The sequence below is a fragment of the Larimichthys crocea genome, chromosome XII (genome assembly GCF_000972845.2).
Source record: "Larimichthys crocea isolate SSNF chromosome XII, L_crocea_2.0, whole genome shotgun sequence".
In the NCBI taxonomy this organism is placed as follows: domain Eukaryota; kingdom Metazoa; phylum Chordata; class Actinopteri; family Sciaenidae; genus Larimichthys; species Larimichthys crocea.
The window spans coordinates 30,975,940-30,995,617 of NC_040022.1; the positions used below are offsets into that span (position 1 = coordinate 30,975,940).

Consider the following 19,678-nt stretch of genomic DNA (forward strand, 5'->3'; position numbering starts at 1 on the left):
AACCAGTGAATCAGCCACAGACAGTGACGAACTGTGACTGGGCCAGCTGGCTCTTTGCTCAGGAGCAGCTGCTCACTTCAGATCATTAGATTCACTTTAACACAACATCGAAGGCTCACGAGTGGAAACGTGAAGACGCTTGTTAGACTGATCGTGTGTCCAACTTTAATACTACATATGAAGTTTAAGCCAGACAGAAAAATTACAAAATTAATCATACACGATGTCAGTATGCATAAAAAATATTACGTATTTATATATATTTTTGGACTTACTGATGCATTTTATTTGCAGCGGCGATTCTTTTTTATTTGCAGCAGCGTTTCTTTTTTATTTGCAGCGGCGTTTCTTTTTGTTTGCAGCGTTTCTTATATTTGTAGCGCTGTTTCTTTTTGTTTGCAGCGTTTCTTATATTTGTAGCGCTGTTTCTTTTTGTTTGCAGAGTTTCTTTTATTTGCAGCATTGAGGGTTCCCGGCCACCGTAAGGTGGAGCTCATTTTAAACACTTAATCTGCAAAGCCGTCCCTGAAAAAGGCGCTGTCTACGTGGCAGCATGTTGCTCCAAAAGCTCCAAGCAGCAATGAATGCAGAAGTGCCAGAAGTTGGACATTTGGACATGGGGACTTATGGAGACTGACAAGAGGGATTTCCTCATTCGCAGCCATGGAGGTTGCTGCTTGGTGTAGTCTCAACAGGTGGCGCTGTAGCAGTCTGTTTTTGTATAATTCATTTTCTTTTTTTGGAATAAGCAGCTTTCCACTCAGAGTCGCTGATTTCTGTCCCCGCTCGGCATCCGGCACGACGCAGCCTCGAACCTCTAATGACCAAAGAGCACATCGTGAATGATGATTAGCAGTCGCCTGTGTTACCCTCAGGAGGACAGTTACATATTAAATAATTAACTTTTGTTAACCTTCCCACAGGTTTCCTTCAGGTGTGGCCCTGAATTCACCCCTCGGTGAACAGAGCCGGGCGTGGAGGAGAATTTTAAAGAGGAGCTGGACTCACAGATATGAAGCAGTTCATGTGCAGCGGCGGTTTGATGGTTCATTTTATGGCCGATTAACAGAAACCACTTTCCTCTTGCTAACAGCGATTATGAATGACACTCTAACTGCTGATTCATTCAGGATTTATAGAAAAACACGGATCAATCTTTGTCAGTAAAACATCAACCTGCACGGAGACGCTCGTGCATCAACATGAGAGCAGGAATAAAATCAAACAGCTGCTCTCTCTTCTTTTGAAGACATAAATATAATTGTTTGGTCAACATGTATTTAGTTGACTTTGTAGTTTCATGTACTGTATCTCAATTTGTATACTCCAGTTAGTACACTTCTACAGTATGTAGTACTCTGTGTACACTATGTTTATATTTATTTGGAGTCAATGACGAGCTCAGCACCAACATTTGATGCCAAAATATAAATATAAAACACATGTGCACGTAACGTTTCGCTCTGCAAGATGTTCCTGATCTGGAAGTCAAGAGGAAACAGGCGTTACTTATAGAGCCAGTCATCAACTCACCTGCAGGTCAAAGTGTCACATGACGGAGTCGACATGAAACACCTGAAACTCAACGAGCACCGCCTGCAGGGACGAGGCGCAGAGGCTGCAGTGAAGTCACAACCATGATGTTTGTTTCAACATTTTAATAAAACAAGCTGCTGTTTGAGTTTACATGTGTATGTATGACAATGTGACACACACACACACACACACACACACACACACTGATGGATGAGGAGGCTTCACACAGCTCTGACGGAGTCAGTCGAGTTTATCCACGGAAATCCACGTCCGAGCCTGAAGGCCTGACAAACAAACTGAGAGGAAGAGTTTATTAAACAGTGAACATCCCAAAATATTTAAGTTACTTCACCAGATTTTATGATTCAACCTTTCAAAACTTATTGTTAATTTCATATGCAACAAAACTCAAAACAAAAGTTTCTAAATCCGCCCAGCAGAGGTTTGGAAAAGTACTTGAAACCATTCAAACACATTTTGAGTTTTCTGGAAACTGATCCAGATATTTGACCTGAAGCCGCCAATAAAAAACGACACTTTGTTCTTTTTAATCTGCACTTCTTCAATCCAAAGATTTCTATAAAATCATTGCTGCTTTGCTCCTGGAGATTTTACTTTTGGCACGTTTGAACTCCACAGAGGAACCAGGAGAAGAAACGACCAATAAACTGTGACCGTCAGCGTCAGCGAGGTCCAGGACTGCAGGGGGAAAACTCATTTATCAGTTTGGAGAAGTTCCACAAGAAAGCTTCACTTTCTGTTTGCTGACTATCATCAGACTTCTTGTATCTTTTAACACATTCAGAACAAGAAGCCTTGAAGTCCTTGAAGTCCTTAGTCAGCAGCTGGCAGCACGACGACTCCTCTCAAGGTTAAAGGAAACAGAGAAGGTGAGGAGATCCTTGAGGAAACCGAATTCCTGTCACGATGTGTTTTTTTTTTTTTTTCAGCTGAGTGTTTGTCTAGAGGACGTTCCTCCGGACAACGTGACGCAGAGAGAAAATACCAGCGGCATGTCGGGTGTTTGCTCAGGTGGTTTCTCTGCAAACAGTCACCGCCGGGCAGACGGAGACCGACCAGACCTCCGAGTCGGTTCCCATGCAAGTCCCTGGATTCACGGCGGAGTTACCTGAAACACTTTGAACCAGCCGTTCACAGCTTGTGCTGCCCCCTAGTGACCAAAAAATCTTTGTTCGAGTTCCTCTTTCATCATTTCAGACTTGCAGTTTCACATTATTGATTATTTATTGGCAGAGCAGCCACCGTTTGTTTTTTCCTTAATGACCGTTCACCTTCAGTTTAATGAACGCACGGTGAGTCACAGCAAACCTTTGACTCGCCGTGGTCATTCAAAGTCTGCGAGTTCACTTTCATTTCGACTTCACAATAAGAGCTGATGATCGATTTGAACTCGGACTTTGTTTAAAACTTCTTTTTCTAACACAGTCTGGTTTATTCTCAGCATTGAAACAATCTGTGGAGCCTGACATCAGTAAACAGAAGCTGATCTACAGTCAAGGTAGAGGATGAGGTCGCGAGCCATCGCTGTACGTTTGTGTGTCCGTTAACCCGACAGGTGTCGAGTCAAACACAACAAGAAATAATAAAGTTAATACAAAGACACCGGCAGAATATTCAACTACAGCTCCAGAGAAGAAGAGAGGCGAGTAAAAACCGTCCGCCTCAACTCTCTGTGATTTACAGAGTTTATGATGGACAGTGAAGTAAACTGCTGACCTGTAGCTGCTGTTAGCCTCAGTTCGTCAGCTTGGCGGTGAGCTCAGAGCGACGGGTACCCGTCGCTCTGAGCTCACCGCCAAGCTGACGAACTGAGTGTTTGCACCAACAGGCGTTATGGACGACCAGGAAGAAGAAGAGGAGGTAACCAGGCCCAGCAGCTTCTATGGACTGATGCTGTAGCTGCTGTTAGATCAGTTTGTTAGCCGGGCTGCCTGGACTGTGAGCTCAGAGCACCGGGGGGGAGTGTTTGTGTTTGGACCACCGGGAAGAAGAAGAAAAGCTGGCAATGTAACCAGACATGTTCAGCAGCTTCTATGGACATTATGGCAGAGGAGAAGAGGACGTTGACAGAGGAAGCTACGAGGAGAGAAGTGAGAAGAGTGAGCGAGCTAGAAGAGTAAATCTGGGACTGACTTTTAGTCCTGAGGATAGCTCGAATATTCACACTTCCTCCAGAGTAGACGTTGATGGAGTGAAGCAGGAAGAGTGAATCCTCTTCGGTCCTGAAAGTTTGGTTTTGTTTTCAGGGACAGACCTCCACCTTGTCCACTCCTCCGTCCTCCGTCCTGCACCATGATCAGCCTGTCGGAGGGTCTGGCTACCGCCCGTCCGTCCGTCTTCTTCCGCTTATCTGTAGTCGGGTCGCGGGGGCAGCAGCTTCAGCAGGGAGGCCCAGACTTCCCTCTCCCCGGCCACTTCGTCCAGCTCTCCCAGGGGGACCCCAAGGCGTTCCCAGGCCAGCCGAGAGACATAGTCCCTCCAGCGTGTCCTGGGTCTTCCCCGTGCCCGGAACATCTCACCAGGGAGACGTCCAGGAGGCATCCTCACGAGATGCCCGAGCCACCTCAGCTGGTTCCTCTCGACGCGGAGGAGCAGCGGTTCTACTCTGAGCTCCTCACGGATGGCCGAGCTCCTCACCCTATCTCTAAGGGAGAGCCCAGCCACCCTGCGAAGGAAGCTCATTTCGGCCGCTTGTATTCGCGATCTCATTCTTTCAGTTACTACCCAAAGCTCCTGACCATAGGTGAGGGTAGGAACGTAGATCGACTGGTAAATCTTCACCATGACGGACCAGTGCAGAGTCCGCATCACTGCAGAAGCCGCACCGATCCGCCGGTCGATCTCCCGTTCCATTTAGGGAGGGTATGGCTACCATCCCTAAAAATTCTGTGACCCTGATCTCTCCCCAAGACTTCTGCTGAGCCTGTTTGTGCTAATGAAGCTCACAGCGGCGAGGCAAAAAAAAAAAAGAGGTCATTAAAAAAAAAAGGAAGCATCTGTCTGGAATTAAAAGAAAGCCATCTGTCAGGACATGATGAGACTACACCTGGCTGCTAATGAGCTCCGAATGTGCCGCAGACCTCAGGCAGGGAAATATTAAATGTGAATGATGTTGGAAAGCAACAAAAGGAGTTGGCAGATGAGGAAGATCACGACTTTTAATGCCTCTGTCTGATTCTACTGGCTTCGCTCTGAAGCATTCGTGTCTTATCTTGTAGCCGCTGTGTTTACTGCCACTGAGCCAAGGTGAACACGACCTTTCACTGTACAGCACGACGGCGGACAGAGGAAACACGCGACACCCTAACGAGTCGTCTGAAACGGGGACACCGTGTCCGCCTGTGACTCGGCTCCTAATAAGGCCGGTTGATAGAGTCATAATCGCCTCCACCGCCAGGGCTCACCTGTGGGGGCGAGCAGGTCTCTCAGCAGCACCTGAAGCAGCCAGAGTAAATAAATGGAGTCATAAAGCTGGGAGCTGAATGGATCCGACTGCAGATGGTACAGTGTGTGTGTGTGTGTGTGTTGCTGTCTCCTCCAAAGGGCAAACCTGGGAGTACTTCACTGACCGTCCAACCGGATCTGAAGACGACGGCCAGGATTAAACTTCCTGTCTGTCCAGTCAGCTGACGTCAGATTGATCCGATCCAAAGAGGCGGATTCATGATCACATGGCTCTACACGCCGCCACACTTTGACTAACTTGCTCAGATTTACGTGAGTTTATGTGCTTCTACCACGAGTAAGCAGCTACGTGGTTAAATCTCTTTTGTTCTGCAGTTTTATTTTGAAAATCAACCAGATTCTCTATATTTCTGTGTCTGACTTCCTGTCAGCTCGATGATCTGATGCTCATTGATGCAGATAGTCGAACTCTTCTGGTTCGATTGGGGCTGGGAATGCCGAAGAATTTCACCCCTTCATTTGGTTTGGTACTTTTGAACAACGTCATGCATCATTGCATGCAGGTCTCCTGATCTTTGGTTTACTGCAAGTAAACCGGACCAGGGTTCAGGGCAAAGTGGACCTGAGACCCACGTTTTTAGGAGGACCAGAGTTCAATGACTATCTGAGGTCCTTTAAAAAGTGGACCAAACATACAACAACATACAATGCTATACAAATAAAGTTTGACTGACTGATTGACGACCCATCCAAAACTTGGATGGAAACTTACAACAAAAAGGAGTCATGTTGAAGAGGAAGGAACGGTCCAACACGTGGCTTCATTCCACCTAGAAAGACCACATCAGTGTTTGTAGTTCTGGTATCGTGGGTTCTCTTTGCACTCCAGGTCCAGCACAGTGATTCGACCCAAACGTCTCTCTCCTGCAGCGGAGTGCCAAACCGCAAAAGAAAAAGTTAAATGCATCAAATATGAGGAGTCATAAAGGTTCATATGTGAAAGCAGCATACAAACTGCTCAGCATGAACTCTTTAATAAGCGAGAAGAGTTTAATTCTTCCAGCTGACGCTCAGGTGAAGACGTTTCATAGATGTTGATGCCAAAATTTCATCCCAGGAGATGAAAACATCTGCAAAACAAACATCAGCTGGGTACCTGCTCGCTCCGCCAGCCCGTATAAATCAGGCAGCAATTAAACAGGCCGCGAATTAATTAAACCGCGCCGAGTTTGCATTTCCAATTATATAGCCAACATGCAGGCACACCCCACATACATAAAAGAGCAGAGGGGGAATGAAATTACAGCAGAGCCGCCGTGCTCAGATTGAAATTCAGAGATGGAGGTGTGATAATAAAATGTATGTCAATAAAAAATAAAAATAAAAAAACGGAGGTGTTCCAGGGAAGATTGGGGTGAAAAAAAAAGAAGATGGCAATTACCTGAAGAGCAAATACAAACAGTGCCGACTGAATGTGATATGACTAAAAAGAAACAAGCAGCTGATTCATGAGTTCAATTCCCAGGAGGAACTTACACGTTTTATTATCGGCATCCCGGATTTGTTTCTCAAAACTGTTTGGAATGCGGCCAGACGGTGATTTGTCATTTAGGAGCTGGAGGAGTTTTATATGAAACCGTTTAAACTCTCTCGTCCTGCTGTAATTACGACGCTGTGCCACATTTTAATTCGATTTATTGATTCTTAAAAGAAGATTTGTTGGAACCTGGGTCATATTTTGTAGTTACTTCCAGCCGTCCTGCTGTTTGTGACGCTGTTCATCACTGTTTTTCATCGTCTCCGTCATTACAGGTTTGTTTGTTTGCAGGATTTCTTAAAAACTAGTAAAACATTTTGAAACGTGGAAAAGCCAATGAAACATTTCATAAACTACTGAAATGACTTTACACACAAAAAAACTAAAACGTGGATTTTGGTTGATATTTTCGATCTCCAGCAATTTTCTTTATTAATGGTCAGTTGTGTTGCTGAACTTTCAAGAATGATTCAGATAAGTTCAATATGTGGCTCCAACTTTACAGAAAATGCCAAAGACCAAAACCCAGTTTTGTGAGACGTATATTTGTATGATTATAAAATAAATCATCCCTGGTGACACGCTGGTGAAACCACAGACTGTATCAAACCTGGACGTAGTCTCTGTGAGCCGTTGTGAAGCTCAGTGTGGCTAATCCAAAAAATATTCAAAGGTGGACTGTGCCACAACCTGCAGTTCCTCTAACGTCCACCTGAGGCTGGCTCCAGAAGTGAGTCAGTCTCCATAAGTCCCCATGTCCAAATGTCCAACTTCACAGCAGAAATAAACATGTTTACAGCCTGGTACAAAAAACAGTTTTGGTCTCTGTAGCTAATTTCCCCGTTCATGACAACTGTACTGAGGGTGAATTTATATACAACTCACCTGTTCACATTATATTAAGGCTTAAAGTTATGCAGGATTAAGAGCGTGGACGCTTTGACTGACAGGTGGGTGTCGTTACAGATGTCTGGTTTCAGTAACGAGGCTTCATTCAGCCAAGATGGAGACAACCTGAGCCTCCACACAGAGCTACACAACGGCTCTTTAGAAACCTGTGGGGGATGTCACGGAGACCTTGTCCAGGTCTGTGGTCAAAACCAGGTAAAATAGTCCCAGAAGTACACTACGGTACTCAGGTAAAGCGTTCACATACCTTTGGCCTCATAGAGTGACATTAGATATTATAAAAGAGGTAACTGGACTTTAGTTTTGTTTGCATTAGTGCAAAAACTACAAAAGAAGACCCAGGTTGTAAGAAAAAACAATTTAAGTGAGTGAAGTTCATGAAGTTCAGATGAACATGAAGCTTTTATTTTCTTTGTGAATCATAAAAATAGAACAGAACATCCATTAAAGCAGTAAACATCCACATGAATGAATCACAGGCTGGCCAAGTTACTGTAAACAAACGGCAAAAAACACGAAGCGAAAGGATGAAAAATAAAAACCCAAAGAAAAGAATTAAAGACGAGAGAAGAGAAACGAGGAGGAGGACGAGGGGCACGCTGATTGTCGGTTAAATGAAGAAATGGCTCACATGCAGATGTCGAAGTTCAGGGCGAGAAAACGACCCCATTTAAAAAAAAAAAGGCACATTTCAAAACTTTAATTTAACATGTTCAACAGTCATTCACTCACACAAACAGTCGTTTCTTTGTCTCTACGTTGAGTTATAAATATCAACCCAAGGTTAAAGTGTTTGTATCTTTTATTCAAATGTTCCAGGTGAAGAGGGACAACGGGAAACCAAACATACTGTACGTAAACATGTAAATGACATAATAATGTTTTATGTGATTACAGATCGCCCTCACGTCTAATCCCAGCCCCAAACCTGACAGGTAAAGCTCGACGCGTGAGTCCAGACTTCACCTAAACAAAGAAATCATGCAGAATCGCCTCTGCAACCTCAGACAGTCCAACAACGCCACAATGCACCAGTAAAAAATCTGCGTTGTGGCGCTTTTAAAAACAGCCAGGTCACAGAACATTACCTTTCAATTTAAACTGCATTACAGCAGCTGATGAAAAAGCTGCACGGCCTCTCGAAGCGCTCCACAACCCACCGAACTCCTGTACGCCCTCGTACTTGCATTTTAATTGACCACAACAGTCGTGGCATTTTAATACAAATGTGTCGCAGTGTGGACGACTGTGTGTGTGTGTGTCCTTTGTGGTAACGGCATCAGTTCAGACATTTAGAGGAGAGCCGGGGCGACCGTGAGAGTATCTGACCGTGAGGTAGAGACGAAGCTCAGCTGATTATTTCTAACGTCAGCAACAACAAATTCTGATTATTGATTTGTTTAGAAGATACAGAAAAAAAGTTTGTGCTCAGTACGTGGAGTCAACAGGCTCAGAAATAATGTGACTTCAAAAAACAAAGCAGCTTAATTACAGATTCGATAATTACAGAATCGAGAGCTCTGCATGTCCACGCTGTATCATTGCACTGACTCAAATCTACATCGGCAAAATCAGACGCATCGTGTCTCAGGCGGATGCAGAAAAACGAGTCCACGCATTTGTTACTTCAAGGCTGGACTATTGTAACTCTTTGTTATCAGGCTGCTCTAATAAGTCTCTTAGAACTTTGCAGTTAATTCAGAATGCTGCTGCACGTGTTCTGACAGGAACCAAGATCAGAGATCACATCTCTCCCATTTTGGCTTCCTTGCATTGGCTACCTATTAAATCTAGAATAGAATTTAAAATTATTCTCCTTACTTACAAAGCTCTTCATGGTCAGGCACCATCATATCTAAAAGAGCTCATAGTACCTTACTACCCCTCTAGAACACTGCGCTCTCAGGACGCTGGGTTCCTTGTGGTTCCTCTAGTCTCCAAAAGTAGATTGGGAGCCAGAGTCCTGCATGACGTCCACTACACATATTACTACTGTCATTATTGCTGCCATATCTCTATCACAGTTTATAGTTAGTTGATGATTTGCTGCTGCTGAGCATCTGTGTCTCTCTGTCTCTATCACAGGTTCCACTGCTACTGTAATCATTTTATCAGTCATTGTAATTCATTGTCATTTTATCATTCATTGTAATTCATTGTCATTTTATCATTCATTGTAATTGTACAATTTGTTTGTGTTGATTTGTTCTGTACACGTGACATCTATTGCACGTCTGTCCGTCCTGGGAGAGGGATCCCTCCTCTGTGGCTCTTCCTGAGGTTTCTTCCACCTTTTTTCCCTGTTAAAGGTTTTTGTGGGCAGGTTTTTCCTCACTGGAACCGAGGGTCTAAGGACAGAGGGTGTCACTCCCTGTACAGATTGTAAAGCCTCAGAGGAAAATGTACTTTGTGACTTTGGACTGTACAAATAAAATCTGATTTGATTTGATTTGAAATCCATACACACTTTAAAGTACGGAAGCCCTGAGAGCTGGCGAGCTGAACAAACCTGTTTCACAGACCAAAAACAAACAAAATTAAAGAACTTGGAGAGTTTATCCTGATTAAAAATGTTTTCAAGTCATAAACACAGAAGAGAAAACTAATTCGATCAGAACCAAGTCTTATCAGGTTTGTCGTTGAGTTAACTTGTAGCATGAGTATTGCAGTAGAATGAGATTTCAGAAATCTAGATTTGTGTGATTGGCATTCAATAGAGCGAAAAGAACATCTACGCACAGCTGGTGGCGAACAGGTACATCAGGTCATTTTGAACACAGCATTTGATGTTGACGTTCAAGTTTTCTGCCAGTCGGACATGATTATTTTCTGTGGTCAAAGCACGATGCTCTTTAGTCTTCAACACCACTGAACTTTGGTGAAGCGACACTAAAACTGTCTCTGAGACTCACGCTAACAGAGTGCAGCTGAACTCGGCCCTTGTTACTCTGGAGAATCCAGAGCACCACACGATGATTAGTTTTCAGAGGAACTACTTTCTACAGAAGAAATAGTTCCCAAAACACCAAACCAGTCCACAGTGAGATCTACAGACTCTGCAGAGGATCCTTAACAGTGTCTTTGAGACGCGTTTCGTTGATCATACGGACCTAAAAATCAGGACAGGTCGAGGATTAAGGTGTCGGGGTGATAATGAAGTTAACATAGGCACGACTCAGAGAAGAAGCTGCCAAGTGTTACAGTCGGTAGTGTATGGCGTATGTTGGCTGCAGCACTGTAGATCACTATTATATTGTCAGGTGTGATGGATACAGTATAAGGCTGACAGAGTCATGAATGGGCGCTGAGCAGTTAAAGGACAGCAGAGATGCCGCCTGTGTTTGGACTACAGGTGAACAGAGATGGAAGCCTATCTGTCACGGACGGAGCATCATTGTTCACAAGCGAGGGGACGAGGAGTTTGGAGGAATGGATACATGTCAGCCGTGAAAGACTGATCTTCGCCGATTAGTTTCTGTTCCGGTTTAATTATCAAGCTGTGTAGACGCCAACACAGGACGAGTCGGGATGTCGACAGGCTCTTTTTCTATTATAGATTTTTACTGGAACAAGTCAGATCATCGAACCTGCCATGAACCTTTTCTTCGTCAAGACAACTTTCCGAAAACGACAATCCAACAAGCCAACGTTCTTCCGGACGTGAGGGTTTAGTATTCAAACTCAAACAGATATAACTTTTAGAAATCCTTGTGAGACCCTTTGACTATGACGTGTTTGTTGTTGACAAAACATCCGTTTAATAAATGACCGTTTACAATTTCCCTTTCTTTGTTTTCATGCACTGCTCCAGCTTTTGTGATGGAACAAAAACACACTCTGACATTTGGTCCCTTTTATCAAATTTGATATATTACATTTAATTTATGCAACAAAAAAGTCCCATAAAAAGGCACACTGTCCAACCAGCAGCAAGTAAGGCCTCGTGTACAGGAACGAAGAGACTGGCCAAACAGATAAAGATTTTTTTTGTTTTTTTTTGTTCTTGCAACAGTGAGTTCTCATTTCTTGGTGTCAGTTAGGATGATGTTGGCTGTGACAAACATGAGGCAGAAGGCGGCCCACAACCAAACAAACCACACCCAGAAGGCGTGGCGGAAGGGTGACTGGTGCTTGTTGACAGCATCCCTGCCCACCACCGGCTCCAGATGGCGTCTTGAGTAATACACAAGACAGGCGGGGACAATGTACTGGATCCCTGTGCCAGCATAGGATCCTGTAATGCCCACAAGGGACTCCAAGTTGTGGGTGCAGAAGGCCACCACGATCGGGGGCACCAGGGTAATGAGGGGAAACACGACACGGTCCACCACCCATGGGTAGGTGCCGCCATCCCGGTGGAACAGGGTCTTCCAGTTGTTCCGAAGCGTGACGGCAATGATGGGGAAGTTGGTGCTGATGGTGAAAACTGGAAACAGGCCCAGGAAGTAGCGCAGGAATGGAATATTCAACACGTTGCAGTTGTCCGTGAAGTTCAGGGTGTACATGTCGTGCAGCAGCGAGCTCTTGAAGCAGAAGATGGCGGTGAACGAGAGGAGGACGTAGAAGCCCAGGATCAGGACGTAATCGAGAAACACCAGGGTGCCGACGCGTTTCTTGTCGGAGATGGGCGTCACCAGGGAGGGCAGGGAGTGTTGACACATGAAGGAGTAGACGCACACCCCAAACAGGTTGGGCACCCCAGATAAGGAGGCGACTGGTGGGTGGCCCTCGCCGGAGCTTTTACCGATGCGGATAAGAGCCAAGATGATCATCATGGTGAACGCTGTGAAGAGACAACAGAGGAGATGGAATTAAGAACAAACTGTGACGGCAAATTACCCACAAGGACGACAAATGGACATAAACTCAGGTGGTGGTATGACATAAAGCCTCATTTGGAGAAATTCATGGATACCAGGCATGAGGCCGTTGTGTGTCGTTTAAAAGGTCAAACCATTTACTGGCTTTTCACATAAACAGCTCCATGTTAAAGTTTAAAGTGAGACTATGTTTGCTGAAACTGTGGCTACAAATAGTAATTACAGGACAATGGAACTTTTGGGACCTTTCATTTCTGAGTCGGTTCATCGTTCGGATCTTTTAAAAGTTGTGTAAGTGCAAATCCTCGTGAAAACCTCAGACTATAAATGTTTGTTGACAGAACATACATTTAATAAACGACCCTTTTCATTATAAGCTCGTATTTATGTCATTCAATCAATGTAGATGTTTTTTTAATCTGCATATAAATAAACTCATATTTCATGGAAAACCAAGTTTTTTGAAATGTCTTTTATCGTTGGATTGCAGGATCTTTCCCCATTTCTTCGATCTTAAACAATAACTCTTTATGATTTCTTGTTTATCTAAATCTTTAATGTGGTCCTGGCGTTAAAGAAAAGGTTACACACCACATGTGAGTTAAGTTCACTCTCCCAGCGAGAACTGCCTTCCAGCTGTTTGTCCCAGAAACATCAGGTGTAAAAAAAACAACAACTCAGGAACATTTCATGGCCCGACATAAAGTCACTGGAGCCAGGTGAAGATAGAGAAGCCTCTCGGTGTGTCACCACCTCCTGCTGTGCATCTCCAATCGATTTCTGGAGGTGCCCGTTTGGAAAGTAGCATGGGCATGTCTAAAGGAGACCTCCGAGCGTGGCATCCAGTCCTGTTACTGGCTGACAGTCATGTGGCCCCGCTAAGCCTTCTCCACTGACACCCAATCAGCCCGTGACACCAGGAGTTAGTCATAGCCCCATAGCTCCTCAACTCTCATCATCACGCTGTCCTTTAAACACAGGGTGACATTTAGGAAGTGGCACTCGGACCATAATTTGCCACACATATGCAGAAATGATTCTATATCATGCGCTTCAGAGCTGCCTTTGATTGAAATACTTCCCAGAACAGTTTCAGTTTCCAGCACAGGTTGTAGAGCTCGAACGGGGTGGAGGGGAAGTTTCAAACGAGCTCTATTAATCAGCTCCTGCAGTGGCACTTTAATGTATGTCAGGGGATAAAATTCATTCCAATTATCAGGGACGGGCTGTACAAAAAGGAAGGAGAAACCATCAGAGACAAAGGCGATCAGGACAGAGGTGAGCGTCTGGAAAAATATTAACAGGAATGGAAGTGTCTGTGGGAGATTAAGAAAGAAACTACTACGACTACAACGGCTTTGGTTTTATATAATTACTATCAGGAGAAGTCTGAGAATTCAGTACGACGAGGCATACAGCAGAAATATGTCCGAGAAACTAAACCCAAAACAACAAACGCAGCATTGATGCAAACTAACCGAGCGAATCCAAAAGGCTTGTTTAAGTCTGGACGACTTTTTTTGGGGGGTCGTGAAGATAACCAAACCAAATGCACAATATAGCTGTTAATATTCTCTAATCATGTTTATTTGTCTTCACTTCATGATCATAAAATTACATGATTTGATAAATGACCTGTTGACCTGGTTTAGTAGTTATGACCTGTAATTAAATCATCGTTAGTAGCCAACAATGCTACGTTTAGGCATCTTTTCATGGTAGTTTGATGTTGTGGCCTGGTTGGAACTGGGTTGGACGGTAACCATGGACTCTGGAGTGAACACCTCAGAGTCTTCCCCGTCTGTGGTTCGGATGCCTGGCATGTTGGTCCTCTTGGGCATTACTCTTAAAAACCAAGAGTCTCAATCAGAGAACTCAATTTATCGAAGCCTTTGGGATTGCCGGAGAACCCGTCACACATCTCTCCAACTAATTTGCAGTAGCACCCAGGAGTTTGCAGCCAAAGAAGCTATTTGCAGCCGGGGTTACACCAACGTGACAAACCAGGATCTTTTGGTTTTGTTGTCTAAACCGACCCAAACCACTCCAAATGAAAGAGGGAAGGAAGTGAACCCAGACCAGATTTTATTGGTCCAAAAGGAACGATGAAGATTGGATGCAGATGTTAAATAAAAATATATTTTTTTAAATGGCACATAAAACTAGAAAAGAGGATCTTGGGGCATCAGCGACTACAACAGAGAAATATATCCAGGTTTTAAATAAGCACACAGCAGCTGCATTCCTCGCCCTTGTTTCACACTTTCCATACAGTTTTTTTTTCCGGAGTAGCTGTAAGCAGTCTGTTGCACAAGTGTTCAATATTTAATGCATCCTTGGCTTACATCCAATGTAATCTCTGGCTCTGGGGAAAGCTCTGCGAGCTGCAATCTTCTCTGCTTCAACCTTACGTAGAGGTCAAATGGCTGGGAAACACACCGGCCTTCAAGGACGTGGACACACAGATGTAGGGCTGCAAACTAACGATTGTTTTTATTATCAGAATAATTCATTTCAGTTGTTTAGTCTATAAAATGTTAGGATTGTGAAATGTTGTAGTTTGCTTGTATTGTCATAACAATGTATTGATGAACAAAATGTCCAAAATGTTAAGGTGTTTAATTTACTGTCAAACATGGCAATGAAAAACAGCAAATTCTCACTTTTAAGAGGTTGAAACCAGAGAATATTTTGCATTTGAATGAGCGAAATCCGTTATAGTTGTTCACTCTTGGCTGATCCAACACCATTTGTTTCAGCTTCATAAGATGTACGATAAAAGTCCCTCAAGATATCATTATTATGTCATATAGGCCACAAAAGTCTCCAATTGTCTCTTCCTTTGCATTACTCTTCACTTCTCTCTCCTCCTAAAACATCTTTACTGTGTCAGAAGCACCACTAAACCCATCTGTCTGCTCCCTTCGCTCCTTCTGTGTTTCTCCTTCAAAGTCTCGTCTCCTTCCCACCTTTCTGTCTTAATGTTTGCTATATGTGTGAACCGCCGAGCTCAGCCACCTGTCTACCTGCCGCACATGACGGTGCAGGACACCAGAGAGGGGGAAAGCTTTTCTGTCCTCTGACACCACTCGCAGGAAGGAAACAAGCATGGGGCTTTTAATTAAGAGTGCCTCGGGGTGGTTGGGCACTAATACAATACTTATAGCACCTTTTTTGAAAGTCTAGCCAAGATGCTGGAATTGAGCCTATGAGAAAGGACACACTGGTAAACTCATAGTTAAATGTAAATGAGGGTTAATGACTAAATAATCCCTCCAAATTGCAAAATCCGAACCACAACATCTCTTTTTTCTGCAAATCACAAAGGTTTATGCTAATCAGACGCAGAGAAGTCATTTATCTTACTTAAGACGCAGGAACTAACCCTTATTTTTCAAAGAAATTCAAAGCCAATCAGATGGTAGAGAGGAGCTGAAGACCAGGAACAAAGCCACTAAAATGAAGCTTTTCATAATGTGCTCATTTATCACCAACTCTCAGCTGCATCATGGTACATGAGGCTGGCAAATCACGCTGGCCCGTGACGATTTTATCACACTCATCGGACCTATAGCTGTGAATCTGGCCATGCCATGAGAGCACATTAGCTTTTGACAGCTTTGAATGACAAAGGAAACACAGTCTAGTATTTATTTACATAGTAAAGTCACTACGGCCTCCCGGGTCACTAAACTGATGTAAGAGAGGCGTGTGAGTCACATTTAAATGCATTATTCAGTGACTGTCACAGAGTTTATTGAAACCAGTAACACATACAAATGACATATAAATCAGAGTGATGCTCTGACATTACGTTATGGTCGTCTTTATTATTATGTACTGACAGGATGATGAAGCCCCTTTAAAAAGGTGCCACTGAGAGTAGCCAACAATGCTATTTGCATCTAGAGTTACACCAACACGGCAGAGACGTGATCTTTTCTTAAACCTAAAAAAGTTAGTAGTACTTTTGTCGCCTAAACTAATAAAGTATTGCTATCTAACCTAATAAAGTATTGTTGCCTAACCTAATAAAGTATTGTTGCCTAAACTAATAAAGTATTGTTGCTTAACCTAATAAAGTATTGTTGCCTAAACTAATAAAGTATTGTTGCCTAACCTAAAAACGTATTGTTGCCTAAACTAATAAAGTATTGTTGCCTAACCTAATAAAGTATTGTTGCCTAAACTAATAAATTATTGTTGCCTAACCTAATAAAGTATTGTTGCCTAACCTAATAAAGTATTGTTGCCTAAACTAATAAAGTATTGTTGCCTAACCTAACAAAGTATTGTCGCCTAAACTAATAAAGTATTGTTGCCTAAACTAATAAAGTATTGTTGCCTAACCTAATAAAGTACTGTTGCCTAAACTAATAAAGTATTGTTGCCTAACCTAATAAAGTATTGTTGCCTAAACTAATAAAGTATTGTTGCCTAAACTAATAAAGTATTGTTGCCTAACCTAAAAAAGTATTTTTTGTCGCCTAACCTAACAAAGTAGTTTTTGTTGCCTAAACTAATAAAGTATTTTTTGTTGCCTAACCTAACAAAGTAGTTTTTGTTGCCTAAACTAATAAAGTATTGTTGCCTAAACTAATAAAGTATTGTTGCCTAACCTAATAAAGTATTGTTGCCTAACCTAATAAAGTATTGTTGCCTAAACTAATAAAGTATTGTTGCCTAAACTAATAAAGTATTGTTGCCTAACCTAATAAAGTATTGTTGCCTAACCTAATAAAGTATTGTTGCCTAAACTAATAAAGTATTGTTGCCTAAACTAATAAAGTATTGTTGCCTAACCTAATAAAGTATTGTTGCCTAAACTAATAAAGTATTGTTGCCTAAACTAATAAAGTATTGTTGCCTAACCTAATAAAGTATTGTTGCCTAACCTAATAAAGTATTGTTGCCTAAACTAATAAAGTATTGTTGCCTAAACTAATAAAGTATTGTTGCCTAACCTAATAAAGTATTGTTGCCTAACCTAATAAAGTATTGTTGCCTAAACTAATAAAGTATTGTTGCCTAAACTAATAAAGTATTGTTGCCTAACCTAATAAAGTATTGTCGCCTAAACTAATAAAGTATTGTTGCCTAAACTAATAAAGTATTGTTGCCTAACCTAATAAAGTATTGTTGCCTAACCTAATAAAGTATTGTTGCCTAAACTAATAAAGTATTGTTGCCTAAACTAATAAAGTATTGTTGCCTAACCTAATAAAGTATTGTTGCCTAAACTAATAAAGTATTGTTGCCTAAACTAATAAAGTATTGTTGCCTAACCTAATAAAGTATTGTTGCCTAAACTAATAAAGTATTGTTGCCTAAACTAATAAAGTATTGTTGCCTAACCTAATAAAGTATTGTTGCCTAAACTAATAAAGTATTGTTGCCTAAACTAATAAAGTATTGTTGCCTAACCTAATAAAGTATTGTTGCCTAAACTAATAAAGTATTGTTGCCTAAACTAATAAAGTATTGCTGCCTAACCTAAAAAAGTATTTTTTGTCGCCTAACCTAACAAAGTAGTTTTTGTTGCCTAAACTAATAAAGTATTGTTGCCTAAACTAATAAAAGTATTGTTGCCTAAACTAATAAAGTATTGTTGCCTAAACTAATAAAGTAGTTTTTGCTGCCTAACCTAATAAAGTAGTTTTTGTTGCTTATAGTGAACTAAGTCTGAAAATAAAAGCAACACTGACTTGAATCTCTGTCTCACAGGAGAAAGTCCTGTATTGAAGCCATCCATCTACCATGCACATTGGACCTATAGCTATGAATCTCAATGCTGAAGCACGACACAGCCGTGACATGAGAGCACATTAGCTTCGATCACCTCGACAGCTTTGAATGACAAAGGAAACACAGTCTAGTATTTATTTACATAGTAAAGTCACTACGGCCTCCCGGGTCACTAAACTGATGTAAGAGAGGCGTGTGAGTCACATTTAAATGCATTATTCAGTGACTGTCACAGAGTAACACATACAAATGACACATGAATCAGTGATATTCTGTTTTAAACCTGTAGACGATATCACTTCATGGTTTTCCTTCTGTTTATGTATTGACAGGATTACAAAGATACCACTGTCTCCCTGATGAAGTCCCATCTCAGACATTCCACGTCACCCACTACACCTGTCTTTCCAAAGACCCTCCACAAGCTCACTCAGATGGGATGAGCCATTTACCGAGTCAGGATATGGTGATTACATGTACTTTCAAAGTGACACACGCTTGGCTCCGCCAATGCTCTCCAGTACACTTGACGCACAGCAACAGGAACTGAATAAATTGAGCAGGCGTCAAACAGTCACATATCACGTCCACATAACTAGTGGCCGTCTATCTTGCAGCCTGTGATTTATATTACCTACACGGGGGATGGCAATGACCTTGTGAGGAATGCTTCAACTTAACAACCCTCCAGAGGAGGCTCTTACAGCTGTATTCTCACTGGTAGCAAACAAAGCTGTTGCTGTTAAGCCAAGGCTGGCACACACTCTCAATGCTCCAAGGAGTCGTTGCGAGCGAACAGAGAAAGATTCTTCAGCGGTTATCTCGGAGGAGATGAGATTCCTGAACTCAATTAATGAGTAGAAAATGGTAGAAGGTAAAAGGTGATCAATCTCATGTGCGATGAAGCACGAGAAAGCTGGGAGCTGGTGGGGGGGAGGGGGTCTCGCTCCTCGGAGAGAATGACTTAGACACTTAAGTGTGAGCAATTCACTGATGATAGTGAGAAGGTCAAGGACTTCTCAGCTGTGCATTAATGTTCAAGAGAGGTGGCAGTGCTGAGGAAACACATTGTGGTTCTAGTGATACCGCACTACTGTTTTCACATTGTGTTTGCCAGTCTAAACATCACCCCCTCTAGTGGTTTTACAGCACAGCAATCATCCCATCATTAATTAAGAGAGACACTCCTTGAGCGCTCTTGGATAATCTCTTAGGCAATTAGTAGCCCTGGCCTGTTGCCCAGTTCTCACCAAGGTCTCCGGATCTCTTGCTGCGGCAGCGCTCCATCACTTCAAAACGTATCGGGACTGGAGCTAGGTGGGTCGGTAACGGCTGCATTTGGTGGGCGACTGGGTGCTAAGTGGGTTGCTTGCCTCGTGACAAGTTGTGCGATCTCAGATAGGGTGATCAGTAAACACAGCACAGAGCAGCACAGCAGTCGGCCTACTGTTTAGCACTCCATGCAGCAGCTGAGGTTCACAGGGACGAGCCAGCCAAACTCTGTGACACCGTGTAACAGCTTCATGAAAACACCAATTAGTCCGCTCACTCAGCCGGAGATCGGAAAATTTTCTACATTATCCACGGATAAGAAGTGATAAGAATAAGAATCACGTCTTCATAATTCTCCATTGTTTGCTTGTGCTTAATGACATCTATTGCTGAAACAATTAGTCATTTGATGGGAAATGGAAGGACGAAAAGT

At 42.7% G+C, this 19,678-nt stretch overlaps 1 protein-coding gene across 1 annotated transcript in view; it reads right to left on the reverse strand.

The window, feature by feature from the left end:
• Positions 1-11,142: 11,142 nt before the first annotated feature.
• Positions 11,143-19,678, reverse strand: part of tmem104 (transmembrane protein 104) — a 59,529-nt gene continuing 50,993 nt past the window's right edge. The window contains exon 10 of the mRNA XM_010736457.3: positions 11,143-12,191. Within this exon, the coding sequence (XP_010734759.1) occupies positions 11,428-12,191 (764 nt within the window). The 3' untranslated portion in view covers positions 11,143-11,427. The remainder of the gene's footprint in view (positions 12,192-19,678) is intronic.